At 40.2% G+C, this 13827-nt stretch overlaps 2 protein-coding genes across 4 annotated transcripts; one reads left to right on the top strand and one right to left on the bottom strand.

Annotated features, from left to right (window-relative positions):
- Window positions 1-21: 21 nt before the first annotated feature.
- On the top strand, window positions 22-7108 carry LOC137184663 (ceramide synthase 5-like). Of its 2 annotated transcripts, XM_067592545.1 has the most exons (11): window positions 22-133; window positions 397-553; window positions 2255-2357; window positions 2576-2706; window positions 2819-2876; window positions 3040-3090; window positions 3286-3378; window positions 3874-4002; window positions 4309-4415; window positions 4636-4792; window positions 6351-7108. In XM_067592545.1, the coding sequence occupies exons 1-11, from the start codon at window positions 124-126 to the stop codon at window positions 6492-6494; spliced, it is 1140 nt and encodes a 379-aa protein (XP_067448646.1). In that variant the 5' UTR covers window positions 22-123; the 3' UTR covers window positions 6495-7108. The 2 variants fall into 2 exon arrangements, with proteins under 2 accessions (XP_067448646.1, XP_067448645.1); XM_067592544.1 differs by having other exon boundaries at window positions 22-553.
- On the bottom strand, window positions 7086-11996 carry si:ch73-233m11.2 (NACHT, LRR and PYD domains-containing protein 3). Of its 2 annotated transcripts, none has more exons than XM_067592538.1 (9): window positions 11855-11996; window positions 10048-11663; window positions 9779-9940; window positions 9524-9697; window positions 8913-9086; window positions 7884-8057; window positions 7607-7780; window positions 7340-7507; window positions 7086-7225 (listed from the first exon to the last, which is right to left on the bottom strand). In XM_067592538.1, the coding sequence occupies exons 2-9, from the start codon at window positions 11649-11651 to the stop codon at window positions 7156-7158; spliced, it is 2700 nt and encodes an 899-aa protein (XP_067448639.1). In that variant the 5' UTR covers window positions 11652-11663; window positions 11855-11996; the 3' UTR covers window positions 7086-7155. The 2 variants fall into 2 exon arrangements, with proteins under 2 accessions (XP_067448639.1, XP_067448640.1); XM_067592539.1 differs by having other exon boundaries at window positions 11834-11983.
- Between the last annotated feature and the right edge of the window lie 1831 nt (window positions 11997-13827).

The following is a 13827-nucleotide window of genomic DNA, read 5'->3' as shown; positions in this document are numbered from 1 at the left end:
TCCTCAGCAAAGCTCCTAAGTTACTTACTTTCAAGGCATAATGAAGCTTTTACTGCAGGAGAGGAAGTCTACAATAAAAGAGTTCATCCTCCAAGTGGAAAACTTCATTGAGTGGGTTGCCTCATGTTTTGTGGTGGGTGTTGCCTTTCAGTCTTTACGTGTCAAGCTAGCGGTCCGTCCAGTTCACTCCAGAGGTGATGCTTAACTTAGCGTCAGTGTAATGTGAAGGAAGGAAGGTGGAGACATCACCGAGAGGGTTTTCACTTAACAGAAACCACCAGATGTGCGACAAGTAGTTTCCCCCCCCCTCCCCAAACCTCCACCCTCCCGGTTTAGTTTGCTGCTGCTGCTAATCTCGAGTGTTTTCTCTTTCCCCGATGACTTCCTCTATCTCAGCCTGGTTTTGGAATGAGAGATTTTGGCTTCCCGAAAATGTTTCGTGGGTGGACCTGGAGCATCCGCCACCCGGCATGGAGTATCCCCGGGTGGGACAGATACTGTACGCCCTGCCGCTGGCCGTCGGAGTTTTTCTTCTGAGACTGCTTTTTGAAAGGTAAACGTGGGCCTTGTTTTGTTGTTGGGTCGTTGCTGTTAAACAGTGACTTTTCTGCCACAGTGATTTACTTACTCGTGTTTTCTGTTTAATGAGTCACATATTTAAGTGGCTTAAATTGTATATTTGGTAGGTGAATGTCATCATTTAAACAGAGGTAATAGACATGAAAGATACTGTTTTGTATTTTACACACCTTTTTTATTGATATGCATTCACTTCTATCATGTCCTCAGTACAAAGTTATCAACTTCCACAAGAACTATAAACCATGAAATGATAAAAACCTAAAAAATTAAATAATTCTAGTGCAGTTCTTCACTTGGATGCCTGGTCTGTGGTAGTACTCTGATTGTGGGCTTCAAGCTCATGTGGCATCTGTGCTCATAAAGGAGAAAACAAACAACTACAAGTATGGCTAGGTTGTTGTTATCCTATACTCTTTGCAGGGATCTTATTTTATTGATAATATGATTATATGTAAGATAATATGTATATCCATGATCTTGGACAGTTCAATCAAACTTTATGAACACAAACAATCTGGAAACTACAGAGAACCACCTCTCTGTAGGCACACAGACACACATTTTAGTTGAAATGAAAATCCCTTATACAAATGCACTTTGACTTCTGTTTCAGCCACTGTCTCTTTGTGTGACAGATGCCTCTCTCCCTTTTTGTTTCGTGATAAAATATAGGAGGGGTGTGATCATATAGATTAGGAGGATTCACTGTTGTTGCTTTTGTCTTAGCCTCTCCTTTAACAGTGTTAGCATTCCTTTGAGGTGATGACATGAATATCACTCCTCTGGCTTGTTCACCTCACTCACCCAGCAGGGATAGTTTTCTAAGGATGGTTTGGATAGAAACAGATATAGATGGCATACAATTGTCACACAGTCTGATGTGCGAACAGAGCATTGAGTGTGTCATTTAGGGGCTTCTGTGCAGTATATCATGGTAGAAATACCACTAGCCACCATCTTTTTACTGTAAAGTTCAGCTAAATAAGGGGTCGTGTAAGCGGCCCTGACTTTCTGAAGAGCTCTTTATTTAGAGTGAAATCGCCAGTGAAGGGGAAGGCCAAAACCAGGTCTGCACGTCTATTTATTCGGTCTTTTTCCATGTTGGGGGAAAACTATTTCAGATAAGTGGGTTGTTGTAAGAATGAGATGTTATAAACAAGTGGCTCTGAGTTTGAGCATGAACACTGGACAACTCAACCGGATGATCTTGTGACACACATCAGTATTTTGGTTAGAGGCGTCCGTCCCATCTCTGTCTCTCGTACACTCACATGACAGATCATCACGCTCTGTTTAGACTAGGTGCTACATTCCCCAGGGATCCCTTCTTTCTAACGCTTGCCTGTGTCTCCCCTATAGCCTCTATTATGCTCTCCCTTTAAGACACACACACACACACACACACACACACACACTAGCATACATGTCAGATGTAACTTTGTGGGCAAACTGCGAAAGCTCAGCAGTTTATGTCAGTGAAGGAAGCTTGTTGCAAGTCTTGTCTAATAGTCTCATCTGTTCCCACAGCCTGCAAAAAGTGGGTAACTTCTCTCTCTCTCTGTCCTTGTCTGAATATCTCTCAATACCACACCATCTCTATGTCCCCTCCCTGCCCCCACCCTCACTCTCTCTCTTTTTTTTTTTTTTTTTGCCTTCGTCTGTGTGTATACAGGCTAGTGGCCAAGCCCTGTGCCCACATACTTCAGATTCAGGCGGGAGTGCATCGGCAAGCTCAACCCAATGCTGTCCTGGAGAGGGTGTATCAGTCTAAAACGGTACAAAACAAGGCCCACGTTTGTCTTGTAGTCCATTTAATGTTCCTCGACACACTGGAATACTGATGTTTTTGCACTTGAATACACCACCACAGGCATAATGATATGTTGAGTAAATATATCTTTCAGTGCGACATTCCTTTCTGGTTCAACATGTAAAACTTGTGTGCTACAGAAATCAGGTAACTTTGTAATTGTCCTGTACTGTCCTCCTCAAGTGTCCAGACACAAGGCAACTGGAGGGACTTTCCAAGCAGCTGGACTGGGATGTACGGAAAATTCAGAGATGGTTTCGCATCCGTCGCAACCAAGACAAGCCCAGTATGCAGAAAAAGTTCTGTGAGAGCATGTAGGTTCCTAATAAACCGCTGTATTGTGTGCTTCCACGTGTAAACATTATTCTATAAGAGTTCAAGTGACGCTGCTCTGTTTCCCAATTCTACTCTTTTCTGTCACGTCAGGTGGCGATTTACATTTTACCTGGGGATTTTTATCTATGCCATTCACCATTTGTGGACGGTGAGTTGAACTAGCGTACTGTATGCTTTTTGCACAATACTGATATTGTTGCACTGACGTACTTTGGCTTTCATGTAAGCTTGCTGAACAGGTATGAAGTAATAATATGTCGTCAAACCGGAGACAGGCTTAATCTTATTCACATTTTATCTGTTTCCCTCAGTCTCCCTGGATGTGGGACGTCAGGCAGTGCTGGCACAAGTATCCTCTTCAGGTTAATATTTTTATTGTTTTTAACTACTTCTACAATCTGTCAATGGGTTGCCAAATATATTTTGGCGGTTGTTAATATACCTGGGCCGCCCGCCCAAATAAAGTCTGTGTGTGGGAAACCCTGCACCATAATGTTGGCAGGTTAGTGGGGCTATATATTTGTTAAAGGTGTTTTTTGTTGCACTCCTTCCCAAAGCCGCTGAGTCCCGGACAATACAATCACTATGTGGCAGAGCTGGCTTTCTATTGGTCTCTGATGTTTTCCCAGTTCATAGACGTAAAGCGTAAGGTGAGTCAACATCAGCTTAACTAACACTATTGTGCTGCCTCTCAGTCGTCCCACTGAATACTTAACACCATTTGTATTATAACTACTGTGCTAGCTTTTCATATCTTATCCACTTTTATGAATTTCTTAAAGGATATGTGTTAACAGGCTTAACCGTCACAGTAATTATAACAAATGGCAATATAAAAGAATCAGCTCATGATTTTATGCTCTAGCAAAACAGGTTAGACACTGAAATGCTGCTGCACCACACAGATATGCAACGCTTCTTATGTATAGCCTCACATTAGCTTGTCATCTCAGTATTTATTCAAGGTCTTTCAGGAGGTGTTGTAATTGACAGTCGTGATGAATGTGCTAAGTCTCATTGTTCCATTGGTATTTATATGTGCTCATAAATTTACACTGTGGATTGCTTGAGTGTCCTATTTACTAATCTACCTTTCTTCTCTCTCTCTCTCTTTCTGTCATCTCTTTTCATTTCACCGATGACAGGATTTCATCATCATGCTTGTCCACCACCTGGCCACCATAATCCTCATCACATTCTCCTACGCCAACAACATGATAAGAATGGGTACTATGGTCATGTGTGTGCATGATGCATCTGACATCTTTCTTGAGGTAAAAAACCCAGTGATAAAGATGATGTTTAGTAACCTGTGGAACCTGCTCCAAGAAGCAGGTTATTTGGAAAGGTTTGACACCAGAAACAGGTTTTCGGGTTTCAACTCAGTAAAAATTTCCAGATAACAAAGTAAATCTGCTTCTTGGCACAGGCAAGATAATTACAGCTGGGGACAACAACAACAACATCTCAAACTACTTGTACTACCTGCCTGACAGAAAATACCTGTTTCACTAGCATTACAGCGATGAGTTTGTTATTGTATCACTGTAAAATAATTCATGCCTTCTTTACTCCCCAAGGCAGCCAAGCTGGCCAACTATGCCAAATACCAGCGGCTATGTGATGGCCTGTTTGTGGTGTTCAGCATAAGCTTTTTCCTCACTCGACTTGTCATCTATCCTTTCTGGTGAGACAAATGAGAGCTTATTTACATATTAAATGACATACTTTTGTCAATTTGTCACATGTTTAACTATTAGAGGCCGTTTTTACACTTAATTACTGCCTTAATGAAAAATGTAATTGTAAAAAATGCATTGAGAGCTCCAGTAACCTGTGTGTGTGTGTGTGTGTGTGTGTGTGTGTGTGTTTGTGTGTGTGTGTGTGTGTGTTTGTGTTTGTTGTAGGATTGTTTACAGTGTTTTGTTTGACAGCTGGGAGATAGCTGGGCCATACCAGTCCTGGTGGCTGTTCAATGGGTTGCTGTTGGTCCTGCAGGTTCTTCACATTATCTGGTTCTACCTCATCGCTCGCATTGCTATCAAAGCCATATTCAAGGGAAAGGTTAGTCTGTTTGTCTGTTGTGTGAATTATAATTTTAGCTACGCTGGTGTTGTGGCTCTATTTATGGCAATGTCGGTCCACCACTTAAGTCTGTACAGAAATATCTCAAAAGAGATATTTTCATATTTACTGAAATATGGATTGCTGTGAAATGCAGTACAAACATTCATGGTCCCCATAGGATGAATCCTAATAACTTTGGTGATTACATAACTTTTCATCTAGTGCCACCAGCGGGTTGATATTTGTTTTAAGTGAGATGTCTCAACAATTATTGGACAGAATTACCATGAAATTTGGTATAGATGTTCATATTCCCCTCAGAGTGGGTTGCAATAACTTTGGTTATCCCTTGACTTTTCATCCAGCACCATCATCAGCTCACTTTGTCCTGTTCTTTGGCCAAATACCTGCAAAACTAACATTCCCAGTATCCTCAGCTGTACTTAGTTTTCTGCTAATTAGCAAATGTTAGAATGTTAGCACGCTAACACACAGCACTAAGATGGTGACCATTGTAAAACATGTTAGATTGAAGGGGTGTAAACATAGGCACATCCCGTTGGTGCAAGGCTATTAAAAAATAGCACCCATAGGAAAAAAGTAACACCCACACACTTACTCCCAAGCCATAATATTTATTCAACTAGGCAACGATTTGATCCAGGATTTAATGACTAAGTATAATTTATCTCAAGCAGTTTTTTTTAGGAATCTTCAAATCAGGCATTTGTTTATTATTATTATTACTTTATTTCCTAATTTTCCTGCAGAAAAAAATGGCACTACGACTTCCTGTGCCCACTTCAGTCTTTTACAGTTCAGGATTATACATAGGGTACACCTTTTCTAAATCAAAATTGGCTAAAATGTACTCTCATATTTATGGAAAATGGGACAGATGCCACAACACATCTTGCAGTCTCAGTCACATGTTTTCGTCTTGCCCACAGCAGCAGAATTATTGGGATAGCTTTTCCCAAACATTTTTGGGGTCTATATAAAGCCCTGCCCACTGATTATAATTATCAGTGTCCCACAAAATCTGCTAAATTTCACTAAAAACAAAGAGACTTAATAGCCTTTACATCACTTATGGGATATTGATATTTACATCAGGACAGGGATTGTATTTGGGTGGGCTATGTATGAATATGTGACAGTCCTAGGTTTTGTCTAACAGCATTTTGGGTTTGGATTTCTTTAAAGTGGGGGAAAAAATGAAACACTTTTCTTTATGAAACTTATTTTTGTATTTAACTCCCTTCAATAAAAAGGGAGTTGGGAGGAGATATTGCACATTATGGAAAAAAAAGGTCATGTTTGACCTGATGAAGATCAGAGTCTATTCGAATAAAGATTGTTGCTTTGGAGTAAATGTGTGGGTGTTACTCTTTTCCCATTGGAAACATTACACACATGCATTACATCAGCATGTTAGCATTGTCATTGTGAGCGTGTTATGACACTGATAGCCTCACAGAGGATGGCTTGTCTTGTTTTTACTTTCCTCACTGTTCCTGTTGTTAGAATGACAGTTTTACTGTTTTATTTTCAGGTGTCAAAAGACGACCGCAGTGACATCGATAGCAGCTCGGACGAGGAGATTAATTCCAGTTGCAGTAAAAAACCCAGTCAGACCCTAAAACCAAAAGACGGCAGACACACCGGTATCCTGAATGGAGACAGTCATGACCATTGAGTGCCAAGAGAGGATATTGTGTGGCTTTTCTTCACCTCCTTTGCGCCTGTGAAACCCACTGTGTCACTTTGACCTCTTGAAAAGAAGTCAACTTTTTTTTTCTTTTTTTTTTTTCACTTATGAAGATTTGCTGAGTCCAAATGGAGAGAGGACTGGATAGTGTGTGGATTACAGACTTAGCGTTGTCTTACTGTGTCAGGTTTACAATGTGTCATGTTTACATCTGCTTTACAAAGAGGCGACAGAGAAATGTTTTATAGCAAGTGTGCCTGCAGTCTGCACCTCGCTGTGTGTGTGTGCGCTCTAAAATGTAGAAACAGTGCATATACACACAAATGCAAATGTCAAAACTCATTTTATACATGTAAATAGATTTTATTACAGATTGGTAATATATTTTACAGCTGTAAAACAAATCACTGCATCTGCCTTACTGAATATACTGCTTACTTTCCCGTAAGCTTAGAAATTCCATAATGCCAAATGTCAATTTAAAATACCAAATACAAAGGTTTCTTAATAAAACATTATTGTATCACGGTGATAAAAATTTAGGATTTTTTTATTATGTTATGAATGGTGAACTTGAAGCATTAAACACATTTTGTGATCAACCTGCAGTCTTTCTTTACTGTGAGATGGATGGACTAATCCGCCCTCTTCAGTATCTTATTTTATCACACTCGTCCAATATTTCAAAAACATCCTCAGAGAACTCGTTGTACCTCAGGCTGAAAGAGTTGGAGATAAAAGCAGTAGTTAAGATGATAGTCTATAAATTTTGTGAAACTGTCAATCCACACTGGCTTATAAGGTGGTTTATAATCACGATGAATCACACTTACTTCATCTCCTGCATGTTGTGGCTGTCCTGCATGGTTTGGACGAGGGCAGGAACGGAAGCATCAGTCAGTGAGTTGTTTCTCAATTCCAGGTTCTTCAAAGTCTTACTGGCTCTTACAGCAGCACATAAGTGCTCAACGCAGGTATCTGTCAAACCAGTCATTTCAAGACTACGATGAAAGAAAGGAAGACAGGTTTATATGTGGGGTGACAAGAATGCTCATGATGTAAGGAGTGTTTTGTGTTTCTGTATCATTTTGTACACTCACTCCAGGTCCTCCAACAGGCAGCTTGGATGTGCAACAGCGTCCAAAATATGTTTAACCCCTTGCTCTCCTACTTGATTTATGCCTACAGACAAGGACTTAAGTCGAGAGGTCCCACTTGACAGCAATGAGCCCAGTTCTTCGAAGACCAACACAGTTAACTCACATCGTGTCAACCTGCGGGGTAGAGCAGAATATACACCAATTCAGTTATCTGAATTTCACCAAATATTTGTGAAAGGTACTTAATCAGTGAAGTTAATTCAGTTGAGGTGACTACCCAAGTTTTTCTATTGGGCATTGGGGCCTACTGAGGGCTTGGCAGAGCTGGAGCACCCCCTCCTGGCCTAAATCATTCACTGACAGATCCAGCTCTGTCAGGGAGCAGTGGTCTGACATCAAGGCCGCCATCAAATGAGCACAGCAGGTGCCTGTCAGATCGCTATCAAACAATCTAGATGGATGAATGAAAGAAAAATAAATGGTCACAGACGGCAAAAAACATGGATTTATGGTGATGCTTTATTTTACAGATCCCTTAATTTTATACAAATTTCCTGGTGATTTTCTAAGTAATTTACAGGTATTTAACAGTTAATTTTAGGACATTTTACAGAGAGTGTGGTGCAATTTGGTACAAATTGCAAGAAAAGGTGTTAAGTAGTTGATGTGTGCCTACTTATTCATTGTTGTTTATTTGCAAAAATAAATTAGACTCTCGACAATATTTTAACCGACAAACATAGTTTTCAGTGTGTAGTTTTGTTTGTCAAACAATATATTAGAATATTAGGTTTTTAAAATAATTTCCTAAAAGTAGCTGCTGTTACAGCATGTCTTTGAAAAGGTTATATAATGTGGTAGTATACAGGAAATGTGCTCATAATAGAGTTTTTAAGAAACAACCTAATATGCTAATATGTAGTTTGACACACAAAACTACACACTGAAAACAAAGTATTTTCTGTCAGTTAAAGGAGTATAATTTATCAAGAATTTGTATGAATATGTATGAACCCAAATATAGTGAGTCAGGACTTAACCACTTAACCAACACATTTTTAAAAAAATAATTAGTACCAAATTGCATCACCTTCTCTGTAAAATGTTCAGAAAATTAACTGCAAATTACTCCAAATTATTCCAAGAAATCACTCTGTATGGATGTAATTGTTTATCCAACACATTCTGGATTGTTTTAGGGTGTTAACATTTAGCAGAGATATGAAATATTTTTATCACTTTTGTAAGTCAGGGTGCACATCAGAGGAAAAGGCATTGACTGTAGTTTTATAAAGGTGAAACTTACGTGAGGCTCTGCAGTTTACAAAGTGGGTGTTGCAAGGACTTGCACAACGCCTCCACTCCACTGTCACCAATCTGGTTTTGTGTCAGGTTAATTTTTCTCAGCTCTGATTGGCCAGAACACAAAGCCGCTGACAAACCCCCCATGGACGCCTCAGTCAACTTGCAGCCTTGTAGGCTTTGAGCAAACAAAATCTGGTCATTTTTTAAAACCTTAAAGGATAGGCTCACAATTTTTCAAATCTGTCAACAACAGTCAGATGCCCAAATGAACACTGAAACAGGTTTTTTACTTGCTGTAACCTTTCCTCCTGTTCACAGATCCCTTCATAATGCACTTTCAATGTACATGATTGGGGACAAACCCCATAGTCCTCCCTCTGTGCAAAGATTTTGTCCCCGATCACTTACCATGTAAGCACATTTGGAGGAGAGCTTCTAACGGTCAGTATGAACGGGAAGAATGATTATAGCAAGAAAACCCAGTTACAATGTTCATATGGGCACCTGAATATTGAAAATATGTGAATGAAACATTGATTCAAACATAAATGGTCAACTTTTGAGACACGTTTAAGAAGCTACACATAATACTGCACTATATAAGGTACATACTGGAGGTCCTGTAGCTTGCAGTGAGGGCTATGCAGTCCTTGGCATAGTTTCGTGATGCCCTGGTCCCCGAGCTCGTTGAACAGAATGTCTAACTCACGCAGCTGAGAGGTGGCTGAGGTCAGGACAGACGCCAGATCTTCACAGCTGGCCTCTGTCAGGCTGCATGCTACCAGTCTAGGTAAATAAAGAGCAAAACATCAAGTGACGTTCACCTTTAGGAAATGCCTGTTAAAGAACATGTTTGGCTAATCTTACTTTAATGTGTGCAGCTTGCAGTCTCTGAGTCCAGTGCAGAGAATTTTGAACTTTTCATCACCAAGGCGGGTATGAGAGAGATCCAGATCTGTGGTGATTCCTCTGCTGAGAGCTGAAGCCAGATGAGTGACAGCTCCAGTTCTCAGAAAGCTGCTTGACAAGCTGGGGGGACACAACAGAGTGATCTTACACATGACAGAATATAGAACACATGAAGTGAATGGCTAGATATTGGATTTCTTACCATGTTTTCTATAAACATAACTTACATTATCTTACGCGACAAGCTCATAGCGGGAGCCAGGATCTCTGCTTTCCCCTCCGTCAAATCCCTCGTAAGGTACAGATTCAACAGCTCCATCTCACCGAGGCACGTGAAGACATAATTCAGTGTTGCACAGTCCTGGAGGCTCAGATCACCGTAGCTGATGCCTCTTCGTACTGATGAGGTGATGATCTCCTTCACCAAGCTCTCGTTTTGAGCTTGGTGAAGCAGATGGAAGCAGTGTTGGTGCGCATCTTTGTAGCATCCCTTCAGTGTGGTCTCTGAGCTGCTTTTAAACCAACGTTTGAAATCTGTGATCCGATCCAAGTTGAACTCCCCCAGCAGGGTCTCCAACGGCCTGCGCTGAACTGGCTCCGACAGCCCTGACAGGAAGAGATCCAGAAACTTTGCATGGCCTTTGTGCTTTTCCAACATCTTCTCCACACCCTCCAACGTTGACTTGTCCAAAAAGAAAGACACGGCCAAGACAAACTCCTGCATCAGTTGGGAGTGGAAGGAGAAGACACATCTGTCTGACTCTGGGTCGCCATCTACTTGCAAGAAAACACCCACAGAAGTCTGAGAGGTAAGAAACTGCTGGAAGCCAAAGGAATCCATCTCTTCTTTGGTGCAGCTCGAATGCTGGCTGAGAGAGCAATGAGCAGCCATCCTGCCAAGAGCCAGCACTAGTTCTCTGACACCAGCCTCATTCAGCGAGAGCGTCTGAATCAGGTGCATCAGGATATCTATATACAGCTGAGATACTGTTTCAGGTAGTTTTGCTCCTGCTTCCATTAGAGACTTGTATATAGAGCAAACCATCCAGCAAAATCTAGGAGAGGTACAGAAATCATAAAAGCCTAGAGTCCTTTCCATGTGCATCAGTGATTTGTTGGCAACAGTTTGGTCGGTGAAGAACCCCTTAACGTATGCTTCTCTCTGGGGCTTCAGAAACCCCAACACTTCCACTCGGCTGCCACTCAGAAATTTCAGACATCCCGTCGGCCTGGTCGCCACCAGGAAGGCAGCTCCTTTCAGCAGCGATCCGTGAAGCAAGCTGGCCACTAAACAGGACACTGAGACTGCTTGGCTGGGGTCAGAGCAGAGGGTGTGGACGGAGGGGTCCAGACTGTGTTTGTACTGATGTAAGTCATCAAAAATTAATAACACAGCCTTAGGCCTCTGCAGAATAAGCGGTATGGACTCAGGAGGGACAAGACCGTGGTGGTTTAACAATAATGTCTCCAGGGAGAGAGTCCCTTCAAGTAAGTTCATCTCCCTGAACCGGAAATGAAACACATGAGAGAAGTTGTGAAGGTGTTCTCCTTTTGCCCAATCCACAGCCAGCTTCTCTAGAGCTGTTGTTTTACCTGATCCCTCTGGACCAACCAGTATGACAGTTTTGATTTCACCAGTAAGAGCAGTGTGGATGGCGTGATCAAGGGAGGGCAAGTTGTTGTCCACATTTTTGTCTGGCACCTGAGCTTCAGGGGTCAGCTGGGATATGTATTTATTGTTCTTTATCACACTGATAGGCGGCTCCCCACCAAGAAGTGTTGCAATGCCCTTTAACTGCAGGATATGAGTCAACACGGTGTCTTTGTCCATTGTGTAATATCACTGTTAAAAGAAGGTACATAAAATATAATACATAGTTAGAAGAACTGACTGCATGCAGGCAAATGTCATTCATATTTTCATTAAACTGCTCCTCCCCCCTACCCTCCCTAAAACTGCTCCATATGTCCTAAAAGATACAGTACAATAAACATTGTAAATGTTCAACATACCAAAGTGGAGAGATCAGTTACCTTGGACGCAGTGTTGTTGGAAAACAATTATTAAATGAGACGCAAAGACAAGAATATCTTCAGACAGCTGACAGATTTGTAACGCCTGCTCTGGGTGTGCAGCAGCAGCTGCAGCAACTACACGTACAGTAAGCTGCCTATCCCGGTATGAACCACGAGTGGCTGAAAGTAGGAAGTACAATTGTGATTTTAAGCCCTGAATTCTGCCTTACAGGCGACCTGCAGCGACACAAAGAAAGATACTAAAGAAAGGGTGAGTTTGGGTATTTCTCTCTAGCCGTAACACTTTACAGCTGCAATATCCTCCTAAATTAAGGAAGAAACAGCAAAACATAACACATGTCTGAATCCATGTGGTGTGAATAGTTTTAAATCGTTAATAATTCTCTGAACAAAAACAATATCCCAAAATTGAAAAGTTGTAATTCATTTTAGATTCATGTATCCATTTATTTATTTATAATCGGACAAAATAAGGCACCATACTTGTGTGTCGGAAGCCAATGACTAAACCTTCTCTGAACCTGTAGGAAAAAACACTTGTACTTTCAAACTGGTCTATTCTGGTCAGCCTGAGCTGTATTTTCTTTAAACGAGCACTGGATGGCAGCAATGCAAATTATTCATTTTTTCCAGAGCCCAGTTTGAGTCTGGTTTGCTGTGGTCTGTTATGCTTTGGAATTGCATTACATAAAGGTTAATGTATGACCCAAAGTGTAGCAGCCTTTCAAAAGTCATATTCAAAAGTCTTTTTTTCTGATTTACATTTTATCATCTTACTGTATAAACAAACATAAAAAGTCTCTAGTAGGATAATCTATTAGGAAAAGCAAACAAACAAAAAAAAAACCTTCCCAGAAACACATACCTGTAATCACTTCATTAAAGGACAGGTTCACAATTTTTCAGTGAGGAAAACCTCTTTCAGTGTTCATATGGGCACCTGACTGTTGTTTTAAGTTCACATTGTAAAATCTTGAACCCACCCTTAAAGATTTTACATAAAATATTATAAATTGTCTGTTCTTTTCATTTCTTTTTTAAGATTTGTAATGCACTTTTAGCTGCATTACTGTGTGAAAGGTGCCATATAAATAAAGCGTATTATTATTATCATTATAAAAACATATGATGCACTTATATATATAATATGAATGCAGCACTATTACTATTAATCTACCAAAAGTGAACTACAACATTAAAATGTTCTTATGTGTATTTGTTAGTGGTAAAAACCAACATCATAATATATTATAATAATATAACACTCTAAAAGAAGCCTGTCTGCATAATGAGTACTTTTACTTTTGATACTTTAAGTACATTTTGCTGATAATACGTCTATACTTTTACTTAAGTAAGATTTTGAATTGAGGATTTTTACTTTTTTTTTAGACAACAGTATTTCTAGTTTTACTTAAGGATCTGAATACTTCTTCCACCACAGACCTCTCTGAACAAAAATAATATCCCAAAATTAAACTTTTTTCCCCCTTTTTTTTCCATTTGTCTATTTATATATTGTCAGACAAAATAAGGCACCATACTTGCGTGTAAGCGTGTAAGAAGCTACAGTCACTGACCGAGTCAATGACTAAACCTTCCCTGAATCTGTAGAAAACAGCACTTGTACTAACCAACTGGTCTATTCTGGTCAGTCTGAGCTGTATTTTCTTTAAATGAGCACTGGATGGCAGCAATGCAAATTATTCATTTTTTCCAGAGACCAGTTTGAGTCTGGTTTGTTCTGGTCTACTGAGCTTTGGAACTACATTACATAAAGTTCAGCATTTGACCCAAAAGAGCAAAGTAGTCTTTCAAAAGTCTTATCCAAAAAAATCTTCTTTGTCTGGTTTATATTTTAAAGAAACTCTAGTAAGAGAATTGTACAAAACAGTGACAAAAAACTATCTACAAATAATCATTTCATTAACCTTCAGTGTTGTCCAAAGTGTCCTTATTGTCTGTATTAT

The sequence above is a fragment of the Thunnus thynnus genome, chromosome 6 (genome assembly GCF_963924715.1).
Source record: "Thunnus thynnus chromosome 6, fThuThy2.1, whole genome shotgun sequence".
NCBI lineage: Eukaryota > Metazoa > Chordata > Actinopteri > Scombriformes > Scombridae > Thunnus > Thunnus thynnus.
This window is presented reverse-complemented; position numbering and strand designations above follow the sequence as displayed.